Below are 23745 nucleotides of genomic sequence, written 5' to 3' on the forward strand. Positions count from 1 at the left end.
CTTTTTAGGTTTTTTGAACATTTCGTTCGTTAACGTTATTGTAATGAAGACTGTCATTAACATTCACCTAGAAAAGTCAGCATTGACAAACCTTTCATTTTTTGTTTTCATCACTGCGCTTGCTTCCGGTATTGCGGTGTTCTGAAATCTCCGAACTTCTGACTTCGAAAATTTCAACGCCAACTTCCGCTCATCGCTAGTCCCAACGCAGATTTTAAGACATCAATTTCTGACTATCCTTAAACTCTCTCACTTTCAGTGCCACATCTGAAAATAATTTGCAACCTCATGAGTCTCGAAATGTCACATCTTCAGAGAGTTCGTTGCAATGAGTACATTGTTAAAGTTTGTGATTTTTGAACTGAAGGACTTCTCAAAAAAAATATTCAAAATGACGTTGACGTGGCACCGTTTCAATCTCAAAGACGAAGCGACAGAAAAGTTTTGGAACGTCTAACGTCAATAAGCGCGGAGAAACAAAATAAAGAGAAAAATTCCAAAATCTAATCAGAAATTTTATGGTCGAACCTTAACAGTTGCCCGAGACGCTTGAATTAACTGTTGAACTAATTGTTTGACATATTTAGTAATAATTCAGACCTCCATCAAGCAGAGCGTTGATATTATATTTGAGCACATTTATTCCGTATCTTCTACTCTTCAAGCGTACTAGTCGAAGAAAGAGCTACAAAAAGACTGGCGAATCACACTTTGTTGTCAGTATTCATCCAAATTTGTACAAATTTCCCCAGTAATAAATTTTACTTTATCTGTACTAAATGGCCGGCCATTATTATCATTATCATGAATTGTCAATTCTGGGCAATTGAAATAGCTTTTACAGCTGCTTGGTGGTTTTTGTATTGAAAAATGGACGATAACGAAGAGAAAGAGGAGCACGGTCATGAAGATCTTCCCGAAGGTCCAGGAAAGCTGTATGAGCCTTACATTAAAAACGAGGACATAGTTGACAAACTAAAGCTGTTAAACTACGAAGATGGTTTTCTGAAAATGAATCCTGCTTTCAAACCAGTACAGAGGTGTGTCACTTCGTACAGCAGTAGCAGAAATTGTATTTTTTTCTCATTTTCTCCTGTTTCAGGCATTATTTTGTGTATTCAAAGAATGTCGGAGAACAGTTCTTCATGTTTACCTCGTTAGCTGCATGGCTGATACGAAAAGGTGGCAACGAAAGTTACGAAATGCCACAAGAGGTAATTTTTTACTCAACATTATTTGGATCATTAAAGAAAATTTATAATAGCTGGTGCCTTATGTGTTCCACCAAAATAGTAGTATGCCTCTTCAACTGAGACTGGAAGTGGAAGGAAGAGAGAGTGCGTGCCGAGACGAGAACAAAGGTGCGCTGCGGCACACGCGACGCGGTCATTCGGTTGAACAGATTCGGTCTATACGTGTTTAAGGGGAAGTGCTGAAATTTTTGCTCGAAGCGCAGTACCAGTCGCATAATTCAATTTTATAACAAATTTCTATCTCTGTAACCGCTGCTGTCGTTTGACTTTTACGGTAAAGTATATCTATTGGCACAAACCACTAATGTTGAACCTCTAAATATCTAAAATGTATTTAGTATTCAAGAAGTTTTTGTCGAATGCGATAAGAGAGACGAATCTTCTTATCAACAGCTTTAAAAAAACCAGATCCCCCATAACACAGCACACAACTCATGTAATTTTACTGCTGTGCGGAATCATGCCAACAAGCTGATCTGTGAGATTTTTTATATGGTTTTTAATCTCTCTTTCAGTCTCTAATGATCTGACCGCAATCACCATTGAAGTAGTTTTTAAAAGAGGAATTTAATCACCGATGCATCTCCCTTCCACAAATCTCTGCAGAATCTTCCGACTGATTCGTTATGTCATTAATACGAAGAATATTTTGTAACTTCGTTCCTACCTTTTTCTTAGAAACAATCCGACGGATTTATGCATTGATGATCTCATTAACCAACGAAACAATTTTCAGTTCGATGACCCGAACGCTACGATTGCTGGAATTATGGGGCACCTACGAGCGAACGTGAGTGAAACTTTCTCCTACTTCTTTGCTAGAGAACTCAGCAGTTTTTAATTGGTTTTTCTGATTTTAAAAGGAATGTGATGTGGCACCGTAGTTTATGGGCGCTAGTGAGTGCTAAAGCTTGTACCGATATAGATACTCGCAACACAGACGCATGCATCAAGCACTTTTCATGCTCTCGTACATGAATGCGTTGTAGCTATTACTAATATCTGAAGGATTCATAATAGCATCACATCAATCACTAATCATAATCATCTTCACCTCAAACATCGAGAAAAAGCTATACAATTTATAGTTCTTTTTCGAAGATGTCCCACCGCGCGACCGCAACGCATCTGCCGCAGGACATGATCTTTTTCTGCTTGATAGACACAACCTCTTCCCTCTTTCTTACCCCAATCGAAAACGCATCACGTTTTACTCGTTCGAACCCATCAGGTGCACATTTAAGAAGAACAAAGAATTCGCTGTAGAAAAATTTCTGGATACATGATATTCTGAATATATTGCACAACAACAATGACTAGATGTCGATAATGGCAAGGCATTTTTACATTGTACATCCGAGATCACTGGGCTCAAAATGAACATCAACAAGGCGATGAAGGAAAATTCTATCGTATCCGTCAAAAGTTTCATATTCGCTCTTCACGTTCATACATCGTACGCCAGGAAATTGCGGTAAATCGCACAATTCCGGTCCTTTACATTTGCTATGCTGTTCTCCGTTGTAGAAAATACGATTGTAACACTGTTCGATTAACGGATAATAGATCGAAACTTCCGGTAGACGTTCGTAGGTGCCAGGCACACTCCTCATATTGCTCGCAAAACTATTCTGTATTTCCGTCAAATCACTACTGTTAAACAATGGTGCGTTGCCCACACTCATCAGCAGTGGGTCATAAGTTGGCAGTGGAGCATCAGAGACTTGTGTGTGATTGATGAAATTCCAGAAACGTAGGTGAAGGGCTGAATTCACCTCTATCGGTAGGGAAACCTGGAAGAAAGATATCATTTCTAATTGATTTTCTTGAGCTGTAGCCAAGATAGGTATTGATCGGCTTCATTAAACAACAGCTAACGTTTCGGCGTTATCGCCTTCGTCAGAGCCAGGAAAAATCAAAGCCATTAGTGGTTTATCCTCTCGAGTGCCTCACCACCTTATAGAAAGCATCCAAACAGTAGGCAAACTCAACTACCTTTCCCGCATATGATGTATAAACCACCGGAACCCAGCCCCACGGTAGACAACAAGTTTCGAGTGTTCGCAACCTCGGTATACTGTTTTGGAGCGTTTCTCGAAAAGAAACGTAAATTTCAACCTCTGTCGCGTAACGCCAAAGCCTACGTGAGATTCGCAATCTTATTACAGCTGGAGAGATCAAGATCTCCGTTAGTAACAAGATAGGCGAATTTGTTGTTCTACCACATGAACTAGACAAGGCGATAACGAGACAGCATCTTGAGGATGACAGTCTATGTGTCCCATACTCCACCAATGAGTTTAGAAAGCAATATCGCCGCCTAAACAGGGTTTGGGTAGAAACAGCTGGAACAGCAAGGCTACCGAAAAAACTTACGACTTATCCGCATGTCCAATCTATGTCTATAAACGGTAATCAAAACTCACAAGCTCTCTGAAAATGGCCTCGCTTCGAACGATTCACGTGACTTTAAATAGAGACCTATTTTTGCAGTACTTCGTGTGAGCGTGAGTGTGTAGTAGAAACCTTTGACGTTACGTCACTCTATACAAACGTTTCAAACGATGTAGCGATGCAGGCTGTTCACGAACTGCTCACGCAGCGCCAGGTTTCATTGAACATGTATGGATTGAGCATTATGCAGATCATTAATGAATGCCTGAATTGCTCTATTTTCCGCTGGTCGGGACAGTACTACCGACAAGTTAGAGGTCTAGCTATTGGACAAAGGCTGGCACCCACTTTCGCCATTGTTTTCATGGCCAAGATCGAGAAGCATATAATAGATCGCAAACCACTGCTGTATTATCGTTACATAGACGATTGTAGCGTCGTCTGATCAACACAAGCAGAACTAGACACGTGCTTCAATCTTCTCAACCAGCAGTGTCAGCACGTTAAATTCACAAGGGAGAGACCGATAGACAACTGGTTGGCTTTCTTAAATGTGCACATTTACTTGCGGAATGAGATATGGAAGACTAGGTGGTGCCGGAAACCCAGTAGCAAAAACATCTCAATCCACTATTTTTCAGCGCATCCCAGCAAAATGAAAGAATCTGTTATAGGTAAGTTATAGGTAAAATGTACAGGACGGCGGCAAGAGTCTCGTCGAGTAGCCAGGAAGAAGCATGGTCTGTAGATCTGGCTCATAAAGTGGCTTTATCCAATGGGTGCCCAACTGAACACTGTGTTTCTCGACAAGTGCGACATCCCTCTCAAAGATCCAACGTAGTGGACAGCCCAGAAAAGATCCCGTTCTGTTTACCTTACATATGCGATGATATGAGTAGAGGCGGTACGGAGCTGTCTACGAAAAGCGGAATGACGTGAGGGTTGTGGAAATACTTCCAGCGAAACTCATGGGTCAACTGGTACGTAATCGTGCGTATGGTCGACTCTGCACAATTCCCAGCTGCGTGGTTTACCCTTATGGCAGAGAGGGTGATTGCATGGCATCAGGAGTGATGTGGCGTATCACGTGTACGTTGTGCGGTGTCCATTATATAGGGCAAGCAGGATGTCCACTGTGTATTAGGATCAAAGAGCATCTAGATGGACTCGCAAAATCTAAGGTCTCCACTCCACACGGAGCACAACGTCGAATATGTCAACAAAACTCCGAAGTAGTGGCAGAAGTTAGTACACTATCCTATGAGTCCGAGATCACAGCACGCAGAACACCAGAGGCACTTTGGATCGCCGCCAAAAGTCCAAAAATGAACAGGAAGGATGAGTGCATTGCACAAACGAACAACTCCCATATCAAAGTCTGTGCGGGTTTTGATCTACGGGCGGGCCGTGAGGTCTCTACATAAGACGCTTGTGACTCATAGTTGTGGTACGTGGTGGTCTGCTGCATTAACAAGTTTAGCTAATGAGGTAAGCACTAGCCAGTGTGTTGCTGTCTGAGTTTGCCTACCGTTTGGGTGCTTTCTGTAGAGTGATGAGGCGCATGAGAGGATATATAACTAATGGATTTGGTTTTTTCAGACTCTGACGAAGGCGAGGACGCCGAAACGTTAGCTGTTGTTTAATAAAGACGATCAATACCAATCTTGGCTACAGCTCAAGGAAATCAATTAAAAACTTTGTTTCAACATGCCAGGATTCAAAGACAGTCGGACATGGGCGATATCATTTTTATTCTTAATGGAGTAATATCTTTTTATTGGTTCCTAGAATGACTAAGTAGCTGCAAGGCTGCCCTCACTCTTTGTTTCTTTCCTTCTCTCTTTCTTTATTCCTTCCTTTCTTTTCTTTCTTTCTTTTCATTCATTTATTCTCTTCCTCCTTTTTCTCTCCAACTCAGCGCATCTTCATCTAATTTCAGGTGCTGCACACAAGTTTTCGTTAAAGAAAACTCTTCTTTGTAAAAGCATATCCACAAATTGTACTCACTATGGTACATAACGAAGATATTCAAGTCTTTCCTAACCAACGTAACTGACCCGAACCTCTAGGCATACTTAAAGTCAATCTAACTGAAGAGTTCAAATTAGAAAAATGCACTCATTGTTATAATTTTTATAGATACGCGAGAATCAAGAGTGATAATTAGTTATCAGTTCTGCTTCTTAACTATTGAAATCTCCGAAATCCTGGGCTTTTGTCAAGATAAATGTACTCGCCTGCTCATAGCCTTCTCGTATCCCATAGCTTCTATGAATCCATGCACTGTCCGCACGCTCAGGTTTCACCACGATCTTACCCCATCTTGTTTCACCTCAAGAGTTACGTGACACTTGGCATAAAGTATGTTACGATTTCTAATCAAAGGCATCAGATAACCGACATATGCGCAAGGAGGATTTAGAAATGGTGTTAGTTACCTCGGAATTGAATGGACTTCAGAATGTCTACCGGAGAGTAGGTGGAAGGTGCTGTGGCTGAAAATATCATGCTATGTAATAAGTCTGTCACACGTATTTTCGTGTATATAGTCGAGTCAAGACGACATGAATCACGAGTGTGGTTGCGGTGCATTTGCGTACGCGCTCGAAACGGCATGGTGGAGCCAGCAGCTAGAACCGAGTTGCGACATCACAAACTACGGCGATGGGTGGTGTCAGCAGCAGCTCCAGTACGCTCCACCGAAGCGCCTCGAGAGAAGCCGCGTACGCAATTGCGTACGTCGTTTTGACCCTAATATATGTATGTATATGTGGGTATAGTAGGGTCAAATAGACACGCAGCACGGTGCGGTGGATATAGCGACCGTCGCAAACTACAGCGAGGAATGGTGCCATTGAGGGTCCCCCGCAGATTCTTGCCGCTAGGGTCCGTCCCACTCATCAAGCGCAGCCACTCGCGCATATGCGTCGTGCTTCCGGTCGTTTTGAGCCTGCTATATGTACGTCTATGTGTCATCACTGTGGCGATGTCTGCCTCACTTCAAGATAAATCAAAAAGTGATGAGAAACTGTTTCTAAAGTCTCTCTGAAGAGACGCTTTATGTCTATTCTTTTATTTGTTAATTTAATCGTTAACCTGTTTACTTATCCAATTATATCCAGACATTCGTCTAGAACCGGACAATGTTGGAAAGATCTTGTAACAAGATTGTTCATGATTTCAACTTACTCGACGATATGCCTGACTGGCTCATATTGTACGCAATCGCAGCCGCGTCTGGATACATCCGGAAAACCTACAAATGATGTCTAATGCAGTGAATCAGAGTATAATAATAGGTAATACTTTTTGGAACTCTTCAAAATAAGTTCTTCCAAGTCGTGGTATGATTATGTCATCAGTGTCGGGGAATATGATGAATTTTGCGGATTCCTGGAATGAGTTTCCTTTAGTTACGATGTATAGAGTTCCACATATCAGCACTTTGATCTTGGAATCTCTCCAGGAAAGGATAGGGGCAGGGTTACGAGCATAGGGGTGATCAAGTTTAATTCCCTCTAGTTGTCCTGAAAAACGACGTAGGCGACAGTACTGTTGCATAGAGGCCCCTACGAGGCACCTAACAGCATGTCGAATGTTCGAACGCAGGCATAAGCGCTGAGTCTGCAAGCGAGCGGACAATCAGCAGCCGCTGGGACAGACTCTACCCTCGCTTGCAGATGCGACGCATATGCCTGCGCACGATTACGTGATACATTACTATAGTAGGGTCAAAATGACATGAAGCGCAGCACAGTTGCTTAAGGTGCTGCGCTCGACGCGACGGTGTGGAGGTAGTCCGAATCGAGGAGGGACCGCCGCGAACTACAGCGAGAAATAGTGTCAGCAAGGGTCCCTCGCCGATTGTAACCGCTACGTTTCTCTCTAGCGCAGCCGCTTGCACAACGTCGCCATGCTTTATGTTCTTTTGACCCCACTTTATGTATCTTGACGAAGCCGCTCACCACGCCGCTTTTCAGCAGTTGGGGGAATTAAGCGTCGCATCTCGTTATCACGCCCCTGCTCGGGATCAACCCTCTCTTCTCGCGGAGAGATCCCGACAGCGCCATCGTGGTGTGCTCCCTTTACCCAACCATTTGATGATACCTTATAGAGCAGCAAACAATCCGTCATCGCTGCTGCTTGATTTCGGAATTCGAGTTCAAGATTAGGATCGAATGAATGTGAATTGGCTCTTTTCGAGCCTAACTGAACCCCAGGCCATGGATTCACTCGTGCATTTGGATATCGGGTCAGAATTGAGAACAGATCTGTGATCATCGATCGAACGTAGAAATGCATGGCGGCACCGTAATGACTGTATACCTGGAAAATCCTTCGCATAAAAATTTTACAAAATGTTTTAACTTGTCTTTCGATTGTCCCTTCATTTCTTGGCTTGCTTCTCTTCTTGCTTTGAAAAAAGTCCATTTAGAGACACATTTGAGACAGAGACACATACTTCCTTGCTGTCGTAGCAAACATAGAAGAGATCAGTTGATTAAAGGTGAAAATTACGGAAAACCTTACGGCTTCGCCTTTTTAAGTGAGAGTAACTCTGTATTATTTTTTTTCAGTTCTCCTTTTCTGAGAAAATAATGTGCCTAAAAGCATACCTCAGCAGTAAGTAGTAATAGTTGCCAACGCTCATTGAGAAACAACGGGGAAAAGCAGGCTACAACATCATGTTTTTCAGTATAAGGCAGTCGTACTGGGACCTAAACAACGCATTGAAGAAACCGGATTGTTGATCCACACAGCGCCCAATTTTCAGGGATAGTGTGCCCAAACGCGAGACCTTCATGCCAATTTCGTTTGTCCCCAGTTGTAGAGAAGTCATTCCCTGGCTAACCTGACCAACAGCAATAAAAGGAACCCATTTGCAGTAAAAAGGAAGCTGCTGGACAACCGGATAAATTCTGAAACAAAAAAGCGTAGTCTGATTTCTGCATCCATTTCTTCGCCAGAAATATTTAACAGAGTATTCTTCTTCTGATAACAGCAGAGCAATAAGATATTAGATAATAAGATAACTATAATTAGATACTAATGATATTATTATTAGATAATAAGATATAGATAATAAGATAATTTCTTCCTAGCTCTCATGTGATTCTTCAACTTCTTTGAGTGTAATTCTTTTTTCGGCCCGTAAACTACCACATCACTTAATCACGTAAATGTATGTGCCTCAAACCGGAACCATGCTAGCCGTTGTGTTAGGGCCTTATTATTGTGTACAAGTTGGTGTGGAAAAATATCATCATTTATTGTGATACGGTGTATTTACATCTGTATGTGCAAGTTCGGGGTGTGTACCGATAGTAGAGTCAAAACGAAATGAAGCGCGGTGCAGTGGAGCGCAGCGGTTAGGATCGGGTGAACCGCTGTCTTCACCGCCCCACTTCGATTGGTTTTGACCCGACCATATGTGTTTTTGTCTGAGAGTGTATATATTATGCCGCTATCGTGTATAATTGTAGTGAGAATAGTGAATCATTCTTCTAATATGTGCAGCCACTAGCTGAACACAGTAATGATAAACCATATGCGGCCCACAGCGATGCTTGGCTGAGTCCTTACTGTTCCAATACGCGCAGACTTAGACACTGCGCTTCCACTTCTCCTTACCTCTAACTCCTAGCTTTATCCTATTATTGATTTTTGTACGCATGCACTGTCTTTTCAAAGGTGAAGCATCTCTGAAAACTGTGATCCTCTGTAAATAGTGAAGGTGAGGCAGGCAACCCACAACACCTACAGACTATTCAAAATTAACCCAGTCAATGCAGCAAATGTAAGTGTCACTGTGGACGTTTGCAAGCGCAACAGCAAAGGAGGCCAGAGAACACTTCAAAAGTGGTTCTCTCCTAAAATAGCTATTGTTGATGTGTTCCACGATGTGAAAAAGTAAAAATGGTGTTGTAGCTCTTTAGAATGGTAGCAATTCGGTTAATTCGGCTAATTTGCATGCTTTACCGGCAGTCATTCGAACCATCACAGAGCATCGACTCAAACTCCTGCTCAACCATTTTTTCCGCTTCACCACTGCGACGAGTTTATGCAGCAAATTTCTGCCGACTCCATCTCGTCCTATGCTTTCAGCAATCTTTGCTGCCAACGATCCACTTTCTTACAGGATGTAAGCGCTATGCGGTGGTAAATGGTCGATACGCTGGCGAGATTAGATTGCTTAGCCGAGAGCCGTTTTGTCGCAAGCTTTGTTCGATGTGACAGCGCTGACGCAACGCAAGAACCCATATATTTCGGAACTAAGTTCGTAGAGCTTTTTTTCTCGCAACTCAGGAACATTTATAAGTTTTCTGCAGGTGCTCACAACAATATATCCAAAAAAGCTTACCTGAAGGTAGTTCTCGTTGATCCGGACGAGTTTCTGGATACACCTTGAAGCTCAGAGTGTTTCAAGTGAAGTACTTGATGAGCATTTAGCAGAAATACAACGGTATTGTTCTCAAAGCTAAATCAAAGACTTTCGAAGTCTCTCCCAAAGACTCTTACAAATTATTGCAGATTTTCTCATGAATAACTTAGCTTAGATCTTTAGAAACATTTTTCAGATTCTGCAATATTCTGCAATGCAATTTTATGTTGTCTAGTGCACGAAAATGTCTTCATATTTTTCCAAATTTCATAATCCGAGAGGAAATTTATAATATCACTCAATGAGTTGTGGTTAATTCCCTACCTCTTCGAGGTCGGATAATAGGTGGCCGATAAAATCGCGACGTCGTCATGCCGAGCCACATACTCATGGATAATATTGTTGTGTTGTCGGTCGAAATAGGAAATAGCGATAACAGCAGCAAACAGTGACAGTAGAAGAGAACTCGAGCAGGCCACACAGCACAATCGACGATAGCGTGGAGCTAGCAAATGATGGTGTTGTCTTTATTTATTTACTTGTTTATTTATTTTTTATTTATTTATTTTTATTTATTTGTTTCATGGAAGATGTGTGCCATTTGAAAAAGGAGTGTTAGTCTTTGATAATGATTGAACCAATGCCAGTTCTTTAAGATGAACTTTGAAAAAAAAACGAGTTTGACTATTCTTAGTTAAAATTTCAAATCTCTCTAGTTTTAAAACTCAAAGAACAGGATTATTAAAAATGCTTCGGAAAAAAAAACATTACTGTACAAATACGCCATTCTTCGGAAAAACAGCAAAGTATTGTACTCACCTTTGAGCAATGTATAGACTGATGTACTGTTCCACATGCGAATGTACATGAACCTTTTCTCAACACTGTTCATGAGATTCTGGAAAAATATCAAATTGTTGAATAAAAATAACAAAGATGTTACATGAAAACGGTCAGTTTCCTACTCAAAAACAACTTATTAAAAAGTGAGAAATTCCTATAATTCCTTTTTTCTGAATGAAAAGTTGGGAGGAGCCGTCTGCAGGGCCAGGTCTGATGAAACCTCAGCTGAAATGCTTACGCCAGCTGGCCTCCAATCTGCATTCATGGACTCCTGTGCAGTAAGAAAAGTGATCTCCCTTAACGATTTTATTCGTTCGTTTATCTGTACAATTATTAATTTAGTTGTTCACTCGTTTAATTATTTATTGAGATTGGAGCACAAATCAAGGGAGATTTTATGTGTGATTTTTTCTAACCTTATTCGTGTCCTCCGTGTCCTAAATCCTTAGAAACTAGTCATTTTTCCAAACTTAAGCGTTTTTTTGTACCTAAATTATAAGTACTTTCTCTTCCTTCTTCGTCATCTCACTGTTACTTTCATGTGAAATTCAGTTCAAATTTTTACCGCTAAACTTTTGTTGGAATTACGGTGATATTGGTTTCATGAAGGTCAAAAAATTGGTTGGCACCTCCCACTAGCTGTAGAGTCCATAGGTGATGGGAGGAGAGAATTTTCATAGATTCTCCAACTTGTCTCGGCTTAGGAAAAATGCGTCATGAAGACTAACTTCTATTCATCAAAATAACAAATAATTCATTCACGTTCATTAGATGGCAAAATGTGAACTTCCAAATTACTTTCACAAGGACATATGGTAACTTATCACGAGCGAAAAGACTATTAATTGTGGGCACGCTCATCTCGTGGTCCTTTGCACATGTAGAAAACTACCAACATCAGGAGAGAAATTGAAGCTTTACTCCAAAAAACACAGCTGATAGAGAGAGGCATGAAAGCCGGCGTACCGACAGGCCGTACGAAAAGATCACCGCTTATGTCACGATCCTGGGCGGGCTGCTAATGTCAGGACCAGTGGACTGAGTGGACGCGGCGCGATACCATCTACATCCGACGCGGATCATGCCGAGAAAGCCGAGAAACGGCTACAGAGAAGCCGAACGAGTTCTCGGAGACCTTCAAAGGCTTCAAAATAATAAGAACATAAATTTTTTTACTTTTACCATCTAACTTCAAAGATTTTAAAAAGAATATAAATATCCAATTACATGAAATGATGAGAGGATAAAAACATTGACTCTATATATCGCCCGATCCACGAAAAAGATGTTTAGAGCCCTTCATGTTCGTGAACCTCAAAGGATTTAGTCTTTTAAGTGAGTGAAAATTCCCATACTTTTCTGTTTCCTATTTATGCCTTGAACGTCTACGTACATATGTAGGTATGGTGCTCATCATATGAAAACATATCTGAAAAATCCAAGAATTTTCTAAGAAATACTAAAAGTTACAGGACATCAACGCCGATTTCTCTGCTAACAAACTGAAGTCAGGAGCAGGGGATGCCGTACTGCATGTGCTCGACTGCTTAGCTGATGCTGCTCTTATTCACACCAATTTCAAATGGGAAAAGTACAATATATCTCATAGTTTTCCGTGGAGGATCCGTTACGAGTAGCATAAAAATAAGCTTTCTTTTAGGATGATCCCACCAGAAAAAGAAGACGATGATGTCGCTGTAGATCAAGAAGAAGATGACGATCAATCCTCCGAGGTTTGTGCTGAAAATTCCCTCGGTTTGAAAGCGGGACAGTAGTAGATAATCTGCATAATTCTACTTACTCAAACGACAATTAATTTCGGGTTGTTGATGATGAATACATTGATGATGACGACGGAGGAGTATTCGTTGATCTCTCAGCTCCGTTGAACAATGAGCCGCAGGTAGCACTCAGACTTACAGAGTTTCTTGCAATAGGACCTATTCACCCTCTTTTCTCAACAATGAAAAATTTAGGATGTCCCTAAGCAGGCAGTACTTCACAGTAATACGGATGTTATAGCGTGGCGTGAGGAAGTGGAACGAGTCACTCCGCTCTTGAAAATAACCATTAGACAGGATGCCAAGGTAGGCCGAACGTTCAATTCCAAAACATGTCTTCAATTCTTCTTTTTCTTCTTCCAATCTCGATTTTTACACTATTCAATTAATATTTCTTAATGTAATCAACTTTACCATGATTGTTTTCAAATTTGTAAAAATTTGTGTTAGTTTTGAGAGATTCTACAGTTGAAATAGTTTTGGGAAGACGGGCCTTTAAAGTTTCTTATAAAACTACAGTTTTAAAAGAGAACATACAGAACAAAATGTTTTTTAACTCCGAATGAAGGTGAACAAAGACATCCTTTGCATATCATGCTATATAATAACTCGCTTAGTCCGGGTGTGTGTGTTTGCCTGTGTGTCACGAAAATACTCCATAATGATGCAAAACTCTACACCGATGAGGTGCTGAACCATTGCCACGCACCTGATGGGCGAGCACTCTACCTTTACACCATCGTCCAAGGTTAACTATTAATGTATGTTGTCTTTGATAAGGCAAATTAGTTTCTCCCATGTGTTAGTGAGGGTAAATAAACTTTCATGTGAATGTATACCTCCAAATTTGCAAACTATCATGCTGTATAATAACGAGCTTATTCTGTCACGTGTGTGTCTGTGTATGTGGGTGTCTCAGTCAAGAAATTCCAAAAAAAGAAAGAGAGAGACGGATACCTTGGTTTGGTGCGCTGGAGCCTCAACGCGGTAAAATTGGATGAGACGGGTTCTACGGCGTCGAATTCGTGCCCCGGAGCCAAATAGCTGTAAAATGGGGTGGGACGGGTCCCACGGGATCGCAATGGCGCCCAGGTGCCAGGAAGCTATAGAGCGGGGGGAGGCGGGTTCCACTGCGTCGGATTGGTGCGCGGGAGCCCTAAGGCGGGTTCCTCTGACTCATTCACGTATCTGTTTCCAAGCATATTTTCCTGATGCTGCAAACATCCTTTGTTCAAGAAGAGGAAACTCACTTGCGAACGGCTGCTTAAACACAATACATAGTGGCCAACAGTTTACGCGATCTGACGTACAACGCTATTTTTGTCACTACGATAGTGAAGTTTGCGTCATTTCATGGTCATTTCATGTTAGCACATCTTTCTTTGCTAATAGTTGAGGACGGAGGAAACTCATACTTTGAAGAATTTTTCCAAAAGTGGAGATTTGAGAGAAGCATGGATGTAAAATCAAGTTTGATTGTCTTCCAAATATAGAACTGACGCGCTTAGGGAAAAACCATAAAATCTTACATCTGTGCTCAGATTTTCGAGTAAAAAGAAATTGAAGAGAGCGTTGATAGACGGACGTTTAGGCTGATATATATATATATATATATAATATTTGTAACTATAAAGACAAAAAGTAATCTGCTTTTGTGAAATAAAAGCTATTTGTTCAAAAATACTTTACTGTTGACTTGACCTTACATCCGGAAAGGAAATGAATCAATACATCAGCCAGAGAACCAAAAAAAGAATGCTTTGCCTTGGTATTTTTAGAAAATTATGAGAAATTTGGGCGAATGACCCTGAATGATGAAAATAGAGACTAGTTATCCTTCTTCTTTAGGATTGGAGAATGCACCTTGAACAGATGGCAACTCTTCAGCAAAATCTAACAGACCTAATCGATGAGCTCACTCCTAAGTTGGATTCAGTCAGCGAGAACAAAGTTCCCTCAAACGTTTGCAGAAATTTTCTGAGTGGTATTTACAGGTGGCGAATGAGGTCGAAAAATCGCTAGAGAGGATTGAGTCACGTGAACGGACATTGAACCAGCAATTGGGAATGTGGTTGTCCCGCTACAAAGAATCACAAGACGCAAGAGCAGAAGTCAGGGAACGATACAAGTGAGCGATTACTGGAATTACAAGCACTATTTCGGACAAAAAATAGCTACTATCTTCCGAGGTCAATGCAACAAAATTCCGATGTAAATCTGATTTAAGAGCCGCTTCCGGAGGTGTTGCAGAGCGAACAACGACATTGCAAAAGATCTCCGAGGATATTGATCAGATCAAAATGCAAATCGAAGAACAGGGAGCAAAAACTAGTGATGGAGGTGGTCCTTCCTGAGGCTGTTTTTCCAATACAATTGTTTCCGCCTTAACAAAATCCTTGAAAATTTGCAGCTCCGATGATGAAGGTGAAGCAAGCGCTCCTGAAAATTGAAGAAGACATCCAGCGGATGAATGTCCAGATTGGGGTTCTCGAGCAAAGTCTTCTGCAAGCTCAGCTTAAAGAACGAGTCTCCTACGCAGCACAATCTTATGGAGCAGTTTAACTTCCATTGTTATGGCTGTTTATAGTTTGTTCCACATTTTCGGGCAGAACTTGTCTCGTAGCAATTTTTTTTTTCAAAAAAAAAGTATTCTTCCAATCTTCGATGTCGATTACATTGGCACGTACTGACACTGACAAAAGAAATCACTGCATTACAAGGTGGGAATGCAAACAGTCATCATTACTGCTAAATCCTAAGTCGCAAGAAGGTACAGGCTAAGTTAACATCATCATATGTGGAAGTTATCGTGCTACGATTGCTGCTATCACCCTTAAACATGGCGGTTTTCCAATCTCGTGAGTTTTGGAAGAAAGCCGCTGGAAGCTTTTCAGAATTAGCCCACTACGTTTTCTCTAAAACTTTAAGGAATCCACCACATATCTATGTTTATGCGATGATCCAATGCACTATCATCAGCGGAAGAATGTAACCAAATTCTGCTTGCGTACCACTTATTTTGTCCCTTTCTGCCATTACATCAGAAATTTACGGATTGTTCCTTCAACGTTACGACACCAACTCCAGATGCAGATAACTAAGAGCAGTGCATCAGGAGATGCGGCACTGTCGGAATTAATTTGATTACTTCACTTGGGCGAATTCAGACACTTCCTACGCATATCTCTAACATGTTTAAGAAAAACTCCTGAAAGAAATCCTTGAACTAACAATTTCATTTCTATCCCTACTATTCAGTCAACTAAAACATCGGAAACACAACGTAATTTGGCAAAATCCTCGATTCCTTTGTGCCTGATGCTGAAATTACGTCAATAGCAAATTTGAGAAGCTATGGTCACATCAGCACTGTTAAAAATCCTCCGGTTCCCCGTACTGCCTTGTGCCCCCGATGGATCATACAGGCAGAGCCGACGGGTGAAATGTGATAAAGGATGCAGAATCTAAAGAAGATGAGAAATGAGGATTTGATTAAGACACAAGTTGCAGCAAAACGACAGATGTGGGATTACGATTGTACGAAATGCTTGCATTCTGCTTAAAACTTCCCAGAGATCAATAAAGTTAGAAAAAAACATGAGGACGTTGCATATATTTTTTGAGGGTCATGGTACATCTGTATTTTTATTCTGCTTCGCAGACCCTCGCACAACTCCGTCTTTAAGCTGAAAACCAAGCACCTCGGCTGTGCTACAGTGGTATGCTCGATGTCATGTGCAATCGGTCCAAGGCCGCGCCCATTTTGTATTTAAATCAGCTCAAATAATTTTGCACTTTAAATCAAAAACTTTCTGGACTGTAAAATCACAGTGCCGCAGTATCCGGGAGGGCGGTATAGCAATCCTTGATAGTTCAATTTCGTTTAAATTTGAATGCACCTTCAAGTATTGTTAATATACTACTGGCATTTCCAACGCTTTAATTTTAATCTTTAAAAAGCAGCGTGAACAGAAACTTTCCTCATGGATATTGGGTTTTTTTCTTTGGATGGAAGTAAACACTAACACTCGTAGTTAATTTTCCTCTGAACAGAAGTCATGGATTCTATGTAAACAGCAGTACATTACTCTGTTTCAAAGTAATGTGCACCACTTTCGTTTTGAAATGAGTGGTTCACTAATGTTATCGCCCGCATCCTCGACAAGTCCAGTACTTGAGTCCCTGACCCTTTCGCAACCTTCCCGATCTTCAGCAAGGGCTTGCACAGAATCAATCATTCGCCACTATTGAGTATCCTGCAAAACCTGACGTCTCGCCTGTACCGCTTATCGATGCGCAGTATCCTCGGGTCTTTTTTCTCGTTTTTTCCCCTTTTTTTAAATTTGTTCCCCGTTTTCGGCCGGACAATCTTCTCCAAATTGAACCCGAGGGACTTCGGAACACGTATACAAGGCGATCTTTTAGTTTCCTTATAATTCGACCAAAAAAGGAGGTCCTCTGTTGACAATTGCGACGGTGGTACTAGATGTTGATTTCACGTGTATTACTCCCGCATCTATTTCTGCGTAAGAATTTTTGCGTTGACTTATGCCGCTCCAAAAGTGGCCAGAACAGCCATCTATGCAGCTTCGACCTTCTCCATTGCTGTGGGCACTACTGCGGGTCCAAACCTCTGATCAGTACTTCGTGAAAGGGCGAAGAGCTTATAGGTGGATTCGCAGTTTCACTCCGTGAGCAATAGGAGTAGATCATGAACACTAGATCAAAGAACCGAACGCGACACAGGTCTTGGCGCTTTTTTTTGTAGATCACTATCTTCACCACACAGCTCAAGCCGGAGAACTCATCTGCGAGTTCGAACGGAAGAAAGTCTACACTGACCCTTATCGGAGTTATCACATGCCACCAATCAGTGAGCACATCCATAGCAATCTGGTGACGCAACGACTTCAGCCAGCTTCGATACATGGTCAACAACATATTGAGGTTTCGTACTGTGAACGACGAATTCAACAACATCGTCGGCGTAAACGAAATCGGTAAAGGGGCACCTTGATGGTGTTAAGACGATGTCGGCGAGACATTGATCGACAGTCCTATGCGTAACGTCGTCGATGACAAAACTCGTCAGGAAGAGTCCTGCCACACCTCGATTACAATTTCAAACTTCACTCGATTTACATCCGGCTGGTCGCACTGCAGCAGTTATTCGTTGGTACATGCCATCATGTACGCGAACGACCCTTCCTGATACACCGTCGAAGCCCGTTGAGAGGACGAGCCCGACCACAAGAGTCGAAAGCGGCCTCGAAGCCCAGAAAAGCTAACTGCATTGGTTTCGAATGCCGCTGTCAGATTTCGATTACTCTCCTGTCGAAGAACCGCTGGTCAATCGTAAATTAGCCAGAATAAAAGCTTGCTTTTAGCGAATTGTTTCGCGGCGTTTGAAAACCGTGTTCAGAATTATCTGTCCAAAGACCTTGTACACAATACGCTGCAGTCAGATTCTTCCGTAGCTTCTAGTATAACTAACGTTCTTTTTCATTCCATCATCTCTACTAGATTTCCTACTCTTCGTCTTTTAGGTTAAGATGAGAAGCTAGAGCTCTTTCGTTTTCCCAGTATATCGTCCTAGTGGAGAATTAGTCTTCATTAGGCTCTTCTCTCCCTACGTCTCTTCAAACCACTTCGCCACACATTTTCATTCATTCATTTGTACCACAGATGCAAGAAAAAATAGGCAAGACTGAGAGTTCAGTAGGAGTAAGCCATCGCAATAAATGAGAAACAATTGATTCCTGACCGCTACTCAAATGAACGAATCCAGAAGAAAGCTTGCTGTGAGTTATGGATATTTCGATAAAAACGCTCTTTTTCAAGTTGTTGACAAACCGTAACAACTTTAGAAACTCTATCAATAGTACATCGTCAACGTTTCGTCTCGTTATCATTCGATCTCGTGGGCACGGCACTGAATATTTGATGTGGTCGTACGCTGGTGTGGAAGTCGCGTTCGGATGTGCCCTGTCCTACTGCAGTGCTGCTGGTGAGTCCCACAGTTCGATTGCGGCAGAACCATCGCGCATAGCACTCCGCTCTGTGAATTCTGAAAGCATCTCAATGTCGCGGCGGCTTCGTTATGTATAGCTACGTTTTCGGCGCTGGATGCATTAGAGCCAGATGTCCTCCATCACCGTCAGAATATTGAAGACGTTTTATTATCAGCAGCATCATTGAAATGAAAAAAGCTTTTCTCAATTTTGCCACAACTAAACGCTCGGTGGTTGCCCTCCTTAAGGCCGTCCACACCTCTAGATGTTGCTGTCGTCGGAACCTCTAGAAATGTTATATCTCTCTGCGTTAGTGTTAGTAACCTCAAGAAAACTACAAATTTTCTTCCTTGTAATTCACTGGTGTATGTGCGTTTCTAAAGGAATAGCTGTTCGCTAAGAACTATTTATTAGTACAGAGCTGTTCTACAACGTCTTGCATCACAGCTATTCGTTCATTTTCTCAAACTCAAAACCTATTGCCACTGACCATTCCACCATGTGCCACCACTTACTGCAACCTTTCAAAACACTCAGACAATTAAAGCTCTGTAATATTCGCTCTTCTGCATCTCTTCATTCCATCTTCTCGATCAATTAGGAAAGATCGGTCGGGAAGTGTAGGCGAAAATGTCCTATTATTATTCATTATGGCGGAATAAAGGTACGTGTTCCAGAATCTTAGTCATAGCAATTCTGAATTACACACACGATAATAGAAAAGCTATCATTCATGACGTTCTAAAGCCACATGATCGGGAATCATCCGAAGGACCAATTGTTCGATTTGTTGGCGATGGTAATCGCAAGTAGTGTCTTGTCGTTTACCTTTGTATGTTAATTTTCTAAAGTTATTTTCTTTAGTTTTTGCTTCTTAAGATGCTGAAGTTGACAGGACACTTTCCTGTAACTCTGTTCCCAAAGTACCTTGAAGTTCTCGACAAAAACGAAACTTTTGCCAGCACATAGCGTGGTAGACAAAGCTTATCTGAATACGTTCTACCACTGGAACATTTCAACTCTCCTTTGAATTCCTTTGAATCAGCTGTTTTTTTTATAAATCACCATCTTTTCCCCTCTCTTTTAAACATTTTTATTTTAACTAGTACAAGCCTCTGCAGACACAACCTGACTCTGATTCTCTCTAGTTCGTCAACGTTTCGGAAGAGTTCATTACTTCTTCAAATAAGGAGCGTGAGGTGATAAAAGTTAAGAAAATGCGTCTTCACCCTATTTCTTCGTCCAAGATGATCTCTTTTGAGAAATTGTTAAGGATGGATGTGAAATTAATTTCTGTAAAAAATAAGAAGCTGATTTTGGTTTGCTACTAAACATTTTTGATGAGAAAATAACATGCTTTTTCGATGTTTGTGCTATTAAAACATTCCTTGTATGTATAATATTTTTCGGTCATCAGCTTTTATTCTGCAACTGTCAGTGTGTGAATGACTTCCCAGAGTGGTAAGAATAATCTCTGCCTGCTACAAACCTCCATTTGGAAAAAAAATTGGAGGATTCGAAATGTCCATGAACCAGCCGTCTACAGTGTGTGTTCCCGCAGGTACGATCAATCAGATGATCAATTAGCGATCAAGGCTACGGTACTTTCCCATGGAATCTGCTATGACGGCGAGAAGAATTCGTCGAGGCGAGATAATTTAGGTTACGCTGTTCCTCCGTCTCTTTACTGTTCGTAGTTAGTACCATTTAGAAAACTCCTCTCCGAACTTTCTATTTTTCAGATGTTGAAGTATATTTTTGTTATAAGCAGTAATTGCTACGAAAATACATAACAGTAATATTTCTAAGCTGCGCCACAGAGAGAAGGAAAAATTTAAAAAAAAGAAAAAAAAGAAGTGGTATATGAAGCTATTAGGACCTAATCCACGAAAACAAGCTCCTACAAAAAAAAAGTCGGCCTCGGATAATCTGCTGCAAATTAGTGAAGTGTTTATCACATTGATGGCCTAGGAAAGAAGTCCGATAATAGCCAAGTCTCTAATCGAATTTCACTCACTTTTTAGATAAAAAAAAACACAAAAGAATCTTTTGAAATCCTTATACTGGAGCACCCAAAGATTCTAACTATCTAACATATAGAGGCCTACATTTTCTTACTCCCCACCAAAAAAGTAGGAAAAATAATAAACAACGGCAGTAATATGATACTATATATATATATATATATTTTTTTTTTTCAAGACACCAAGATAACTATTTTAAATCTCTAGGAGAAAATTTTTGTGTCTGATCAAACAAGTAAGTTTTTAATAAGAAAAATTGCTGATAAATAAAATTTTGACTTTTGAAGTTGCAGCAGTGTCTCTGAATCTTTTTTTCCTAAAATTACTTTACAGAGCAGAGCTTTCTTTCTCTTCTAGCAGTAGCTCTGCGATTCTGATCCATTACAAACTTGACCTCCTACACATCCACTGGTGTTCTCCTAGAGGGCTACTACGATATTTCACGAAAGAGGTTTCCTTGAGAACCAATCGGTTCTAAAGTTTTAAGGTGTAACTGTGCCAGATAAGTTTTAAAAATAATTTTTGTTAGAGATACACAAGCTATATTTTTTTAAATTTATTACTTAGTAAATCTTTCTCTAACTACATATTGCTTAGAACTTTTAGAGACATTCCAAATTACTGCTAGCCAGGTTGATTAGTCAACTGAGCAAAATTTTTCATTTTTTTGAACCGTTTTGAATTCGTCATCAATTTCCAACTTGTTTCTGCTCCCTTTCTCGTTCTCTTCTTTAGTAAATCGTGTTCATTTTATTTCTGTTACTCTGAAATCCTTGAGAGAACGTACATTCCTCCAACAATATCCCTGCTTTCTTTTACTTTCTTATACCAATATTTCTGGTTTCAGTAATACTTCTTAGTATTTCTGCTTCTCAAACATCCAGAAGTCCTCTTAAAAGTTGGACGAGAAGAGTCCACACTTAAGGAGTTGCACACTATTTTCCTTACTTGCCCCAGTCCACCACTATTCATTTCTTCCAACGATCCAAAAGCTCCTTCTGGATGCTGTTCACAAACTTTATCGGGGTGAAGAGAGTTTTTTTTTTATTGTAGTGAAGTTTGTTAGTAGTTAGGACGTTCCTAGTCAAGTCGTATATGTTAAGGTCCTGAAATTCCAACTGCTCCCCCTCATTTGTCAACACTGATCCTCACACTCGCCTAGAGTTACCTAATGAGTGTTATCTCGTGCGGTCAACGTGCTAATCCCGTCGCACGCTACCAGATATGAACGCCGATAACCCCAACACAGGTCATCACTCATCAGCAAACACACATACAGACGTAACACTTGTCACATAATCACTCAATCCGCACTACCGTACGGTACTAGCACGGGTGCCGATCCTGGAACCTTCACAGTGATGCTTCACTGCTAGTGACACATAGCTGTTAATGGAAGCATTTAAAAAACATGGATCATATTCTAGGTGTGTGTTCTTTAATGGCAGTCAGACTCTGGGCATTTGCTTAAGAGTGGGAAGAGGTTAAGGAGAACCAGTTTCTGGTGATGTCTCTTTGGCGTCATCAACTCCCATTTCGATCAGTTGGTTGCGAGTTTTAGGTGTTCTTTTCTATCCTCCTGATTGCATAGTATGATTTCTAAGCTTATTTGTTTAAGGATATCTGGAACACCACTTTTTCTGTTTTTCCAGGGAGAAGTCCGTATTCGTGCAACTAGAGCAGCAGAATTTTCTATAGATGTTCATCGCATATTTCTCGGATACTTTTTTTAGTTTTTAACCAGCTATTTACATTACTAGCTAGTGTTCTAACTACACTAAGCCATTGCTCTCGAAACTAAGTTAAAATACTATACTAATAAAAATAAATCAAATAAAATATCACCTGCTGTTTTTATTTAGAAGTTTCGGATACATTTCGTTTGTTTTGTGATGATTAAGGGATAAGGAAAACATTTAGTTGCTCTAAAATTTAACATGAGTATCTCAAGCCAAATCTACTTGCAATAGAGCAAAGTTTCACAGCTTTGATTCAGAACTACGATTGGTTATTTTCTAACATCTAGTGTGTAGTCATCTTGCATCAAACTCCAACGGCCGAAAACAATGCTCGTTTCTAGGAGAAAATTTTGATCAAAGGCTCGGCCGACATTCCCAGGAGAAACACCCTCTCTAGCATTTACCGTGAGATCTCACTCTCGGTTACTGTTTTGTAGGAGTGCGAAGAACTAATGATGAGATCCTCGACTGCAGTGCTATGTGCAGATAAACAAACCAATTTTAGACGCTGCACATTTTCAAGATTAGTTTTTCTTCAACAAAAAATGTTACGATCGGCTTAGTCAGTAAGATTTTAGATCCCTAACACAGGAGAATCCTGTGGACTTCTGACCTCAGCGAAAGAAAAAACAACTAGACCGATTACTAGTTCTCGAAGAAAGTCTTATTTCGCGACGTTGAACAAATAATTTTAACTGTCCACAATCCTACTCCTTTTTTTAACATAATCGAATCACTTGCTTACTATAATGGTAGGTTTTTTTTGTTTTGGTGCGATTAATTTTTCGTAGTGTCTTTCTCCTTTTTATGCTGGATTGGTAGACCTTGAACGTCTATTCCCAGGACCCCACAGTTGCACGTCTGAATCGACTTGAATGCGCCTGATTGACCTACGAGTGCGCGTGCGCGGATTACAGTGGGTGTGAGGTGCGGTGAACAACGTTGATCCGATGTGTTTGCAGTTTGTTCAGCTACTATGTACACTTGGTTAAAGTATCTCTCTTGAACAAATGAAGCCATGAGAGGAACAATGAGGTTATGGAGGAGTTAATGAGAGTCTTACCAAATCTAGATGATGCCGCGAGTTCAGTGCTTAGAGACCTACTGAGGTTTTCGAGCATGCATAAAGTATTATTGCACTGAAACGTGATAGCCTTACTTAAATTATAACTCCACAATACAATTATTGATATGCAGATGTTTTGCTCCTCCAAAGTCCGTTCCGAAATTCCTTGTCTTATTGCTTTGACACATCCTAAGATCCTTATCTAACCTTCTGCGCAACCATTCACTTATTTCCCATTTCTTTCCATTCGCT

At 40.8% G+C, this 23745-nt stretch overlaps 4 protein-coding genes across 6 annotated transcripts in view; 3 read left to right on the forward strand and 1 right to left on the reverse strand.

Moving 5' to 3' along the window:
- Window positions 1-870: 870 nt before the first annotated feature.
- RB195_006279 (uncharacterized protein) lies at window positions 871-2094 on the forward strand (the record flags this gene model as incomplete). The annotated part of the gene is made up of 3 exons (XM_013447930.2): window positions 871-1040; window positions 1103-1214; window positions 1990-2094. The coding sequence occupies 3 exons, from the start codon at window positions 871-873 to the stop codon at window positions 2092-2094; spliced, it is 387 nt and encodes a 128-aa protein (XP_013303384.2).
- A 502-nt stretch (window positions 2095-2596) lies between these two features.
- RB195_006280 (uncharacterized protein) lies at window positions 2597-11137 on the reverse strand (the record flags this gene model as incomplete). 2 transcript variants are annotated; one of them, XM_064179286.1, is made up of 12 exons in its annotated part: window positions 2597-3046; window positions 5885-5979; window positions 6086-6142; window positions 6837-6903; window positions 6954-7040; window positions 7755-7973; window positions 8264-8365; window positions 8446-8566; window positions 10009-10125; window positions 10354-10534; window positions 10849-10927; window positions 11111-11137. In XM_064179286.1, the coding sequence occupies 12 exons, from the start codon at window positions 11135-11137 to the stop codon at window positions 2597-2599; spliced, it is 1602 nt and encodes a 533-aa protein (XP_064036251.1). The 2 variants fall into 2 exon arrangements, with proteins under 2 accessions (XP_064036251.1, XP_064036252.1); XM_064179287.1 differs by lacking the exon at window positions 11111-11137 and having other exon boundaries at window positions 10849-10885.
- On the forward strand, window positions 11103-15215 carry RB195_006281 (uncharacterized protein; the record flags this gene model as incomplete). 2 transcript variants are annotated; one of them, XM_064179289.1, is made up of 8 exons in its annotated part: window positions 11103-11150; window positions 12345-12463; window positions 12533-12605; window positions 12849-12959; window positions 14502-14588; window positions 14648-14781; window positions 14881-14993; window positions 15064-15215. In XM_064179289.1, 8 exons carry the CDS (start codon window positions 11103-11105, stop codon window positions 15213-15215), a joined length of 837 nt encoding a protein of 278 aa, XP_064036253.1. The 2 variants fall into 2 exon arrangements, with proteins under 2 accessions (XP_064036253.1, XP_064036254.1); XM_064179288.1 differs by lacking the exon at window positions 11103-11150 and adding an exon at window positions 12158-12175.
- Window positions 15216-17513: 2298 nt separating this feature from the next.
- The window catches only part of RB195_006282 (uncharacterized protein), a gene marked incomplete at both ends in the record, with an annotated part of 29780 nt that continues 23548 nt past the window's right edge, over window positions 17514-23745 (forward strand). The window contains 2 exons of the mRNA XM_064179291.1: window positions 17514-17653; window positions 18521-18660. Of these exons, the coding sequence (XP_064036255.1) occupies window positions 17514-17653; window positions 18521-18660 (280 nt within the window). The remainder of the gene's footprint in view (window positions 17654-18520; window positions 18661-23745) is intronic.

This window comes from Necator americanus, chromosome I (genome assembly GCF_031761385.1).
Source record: "Necator americanus strain Aroian chromosome I, whole genome shotgun sequence".
Lineage (NCBI taxonomy): Eukaryota > Metazoa > Nematoda > Chromadorea > Rhabditida > Ancylostomatidae > Necator > Necator americanus.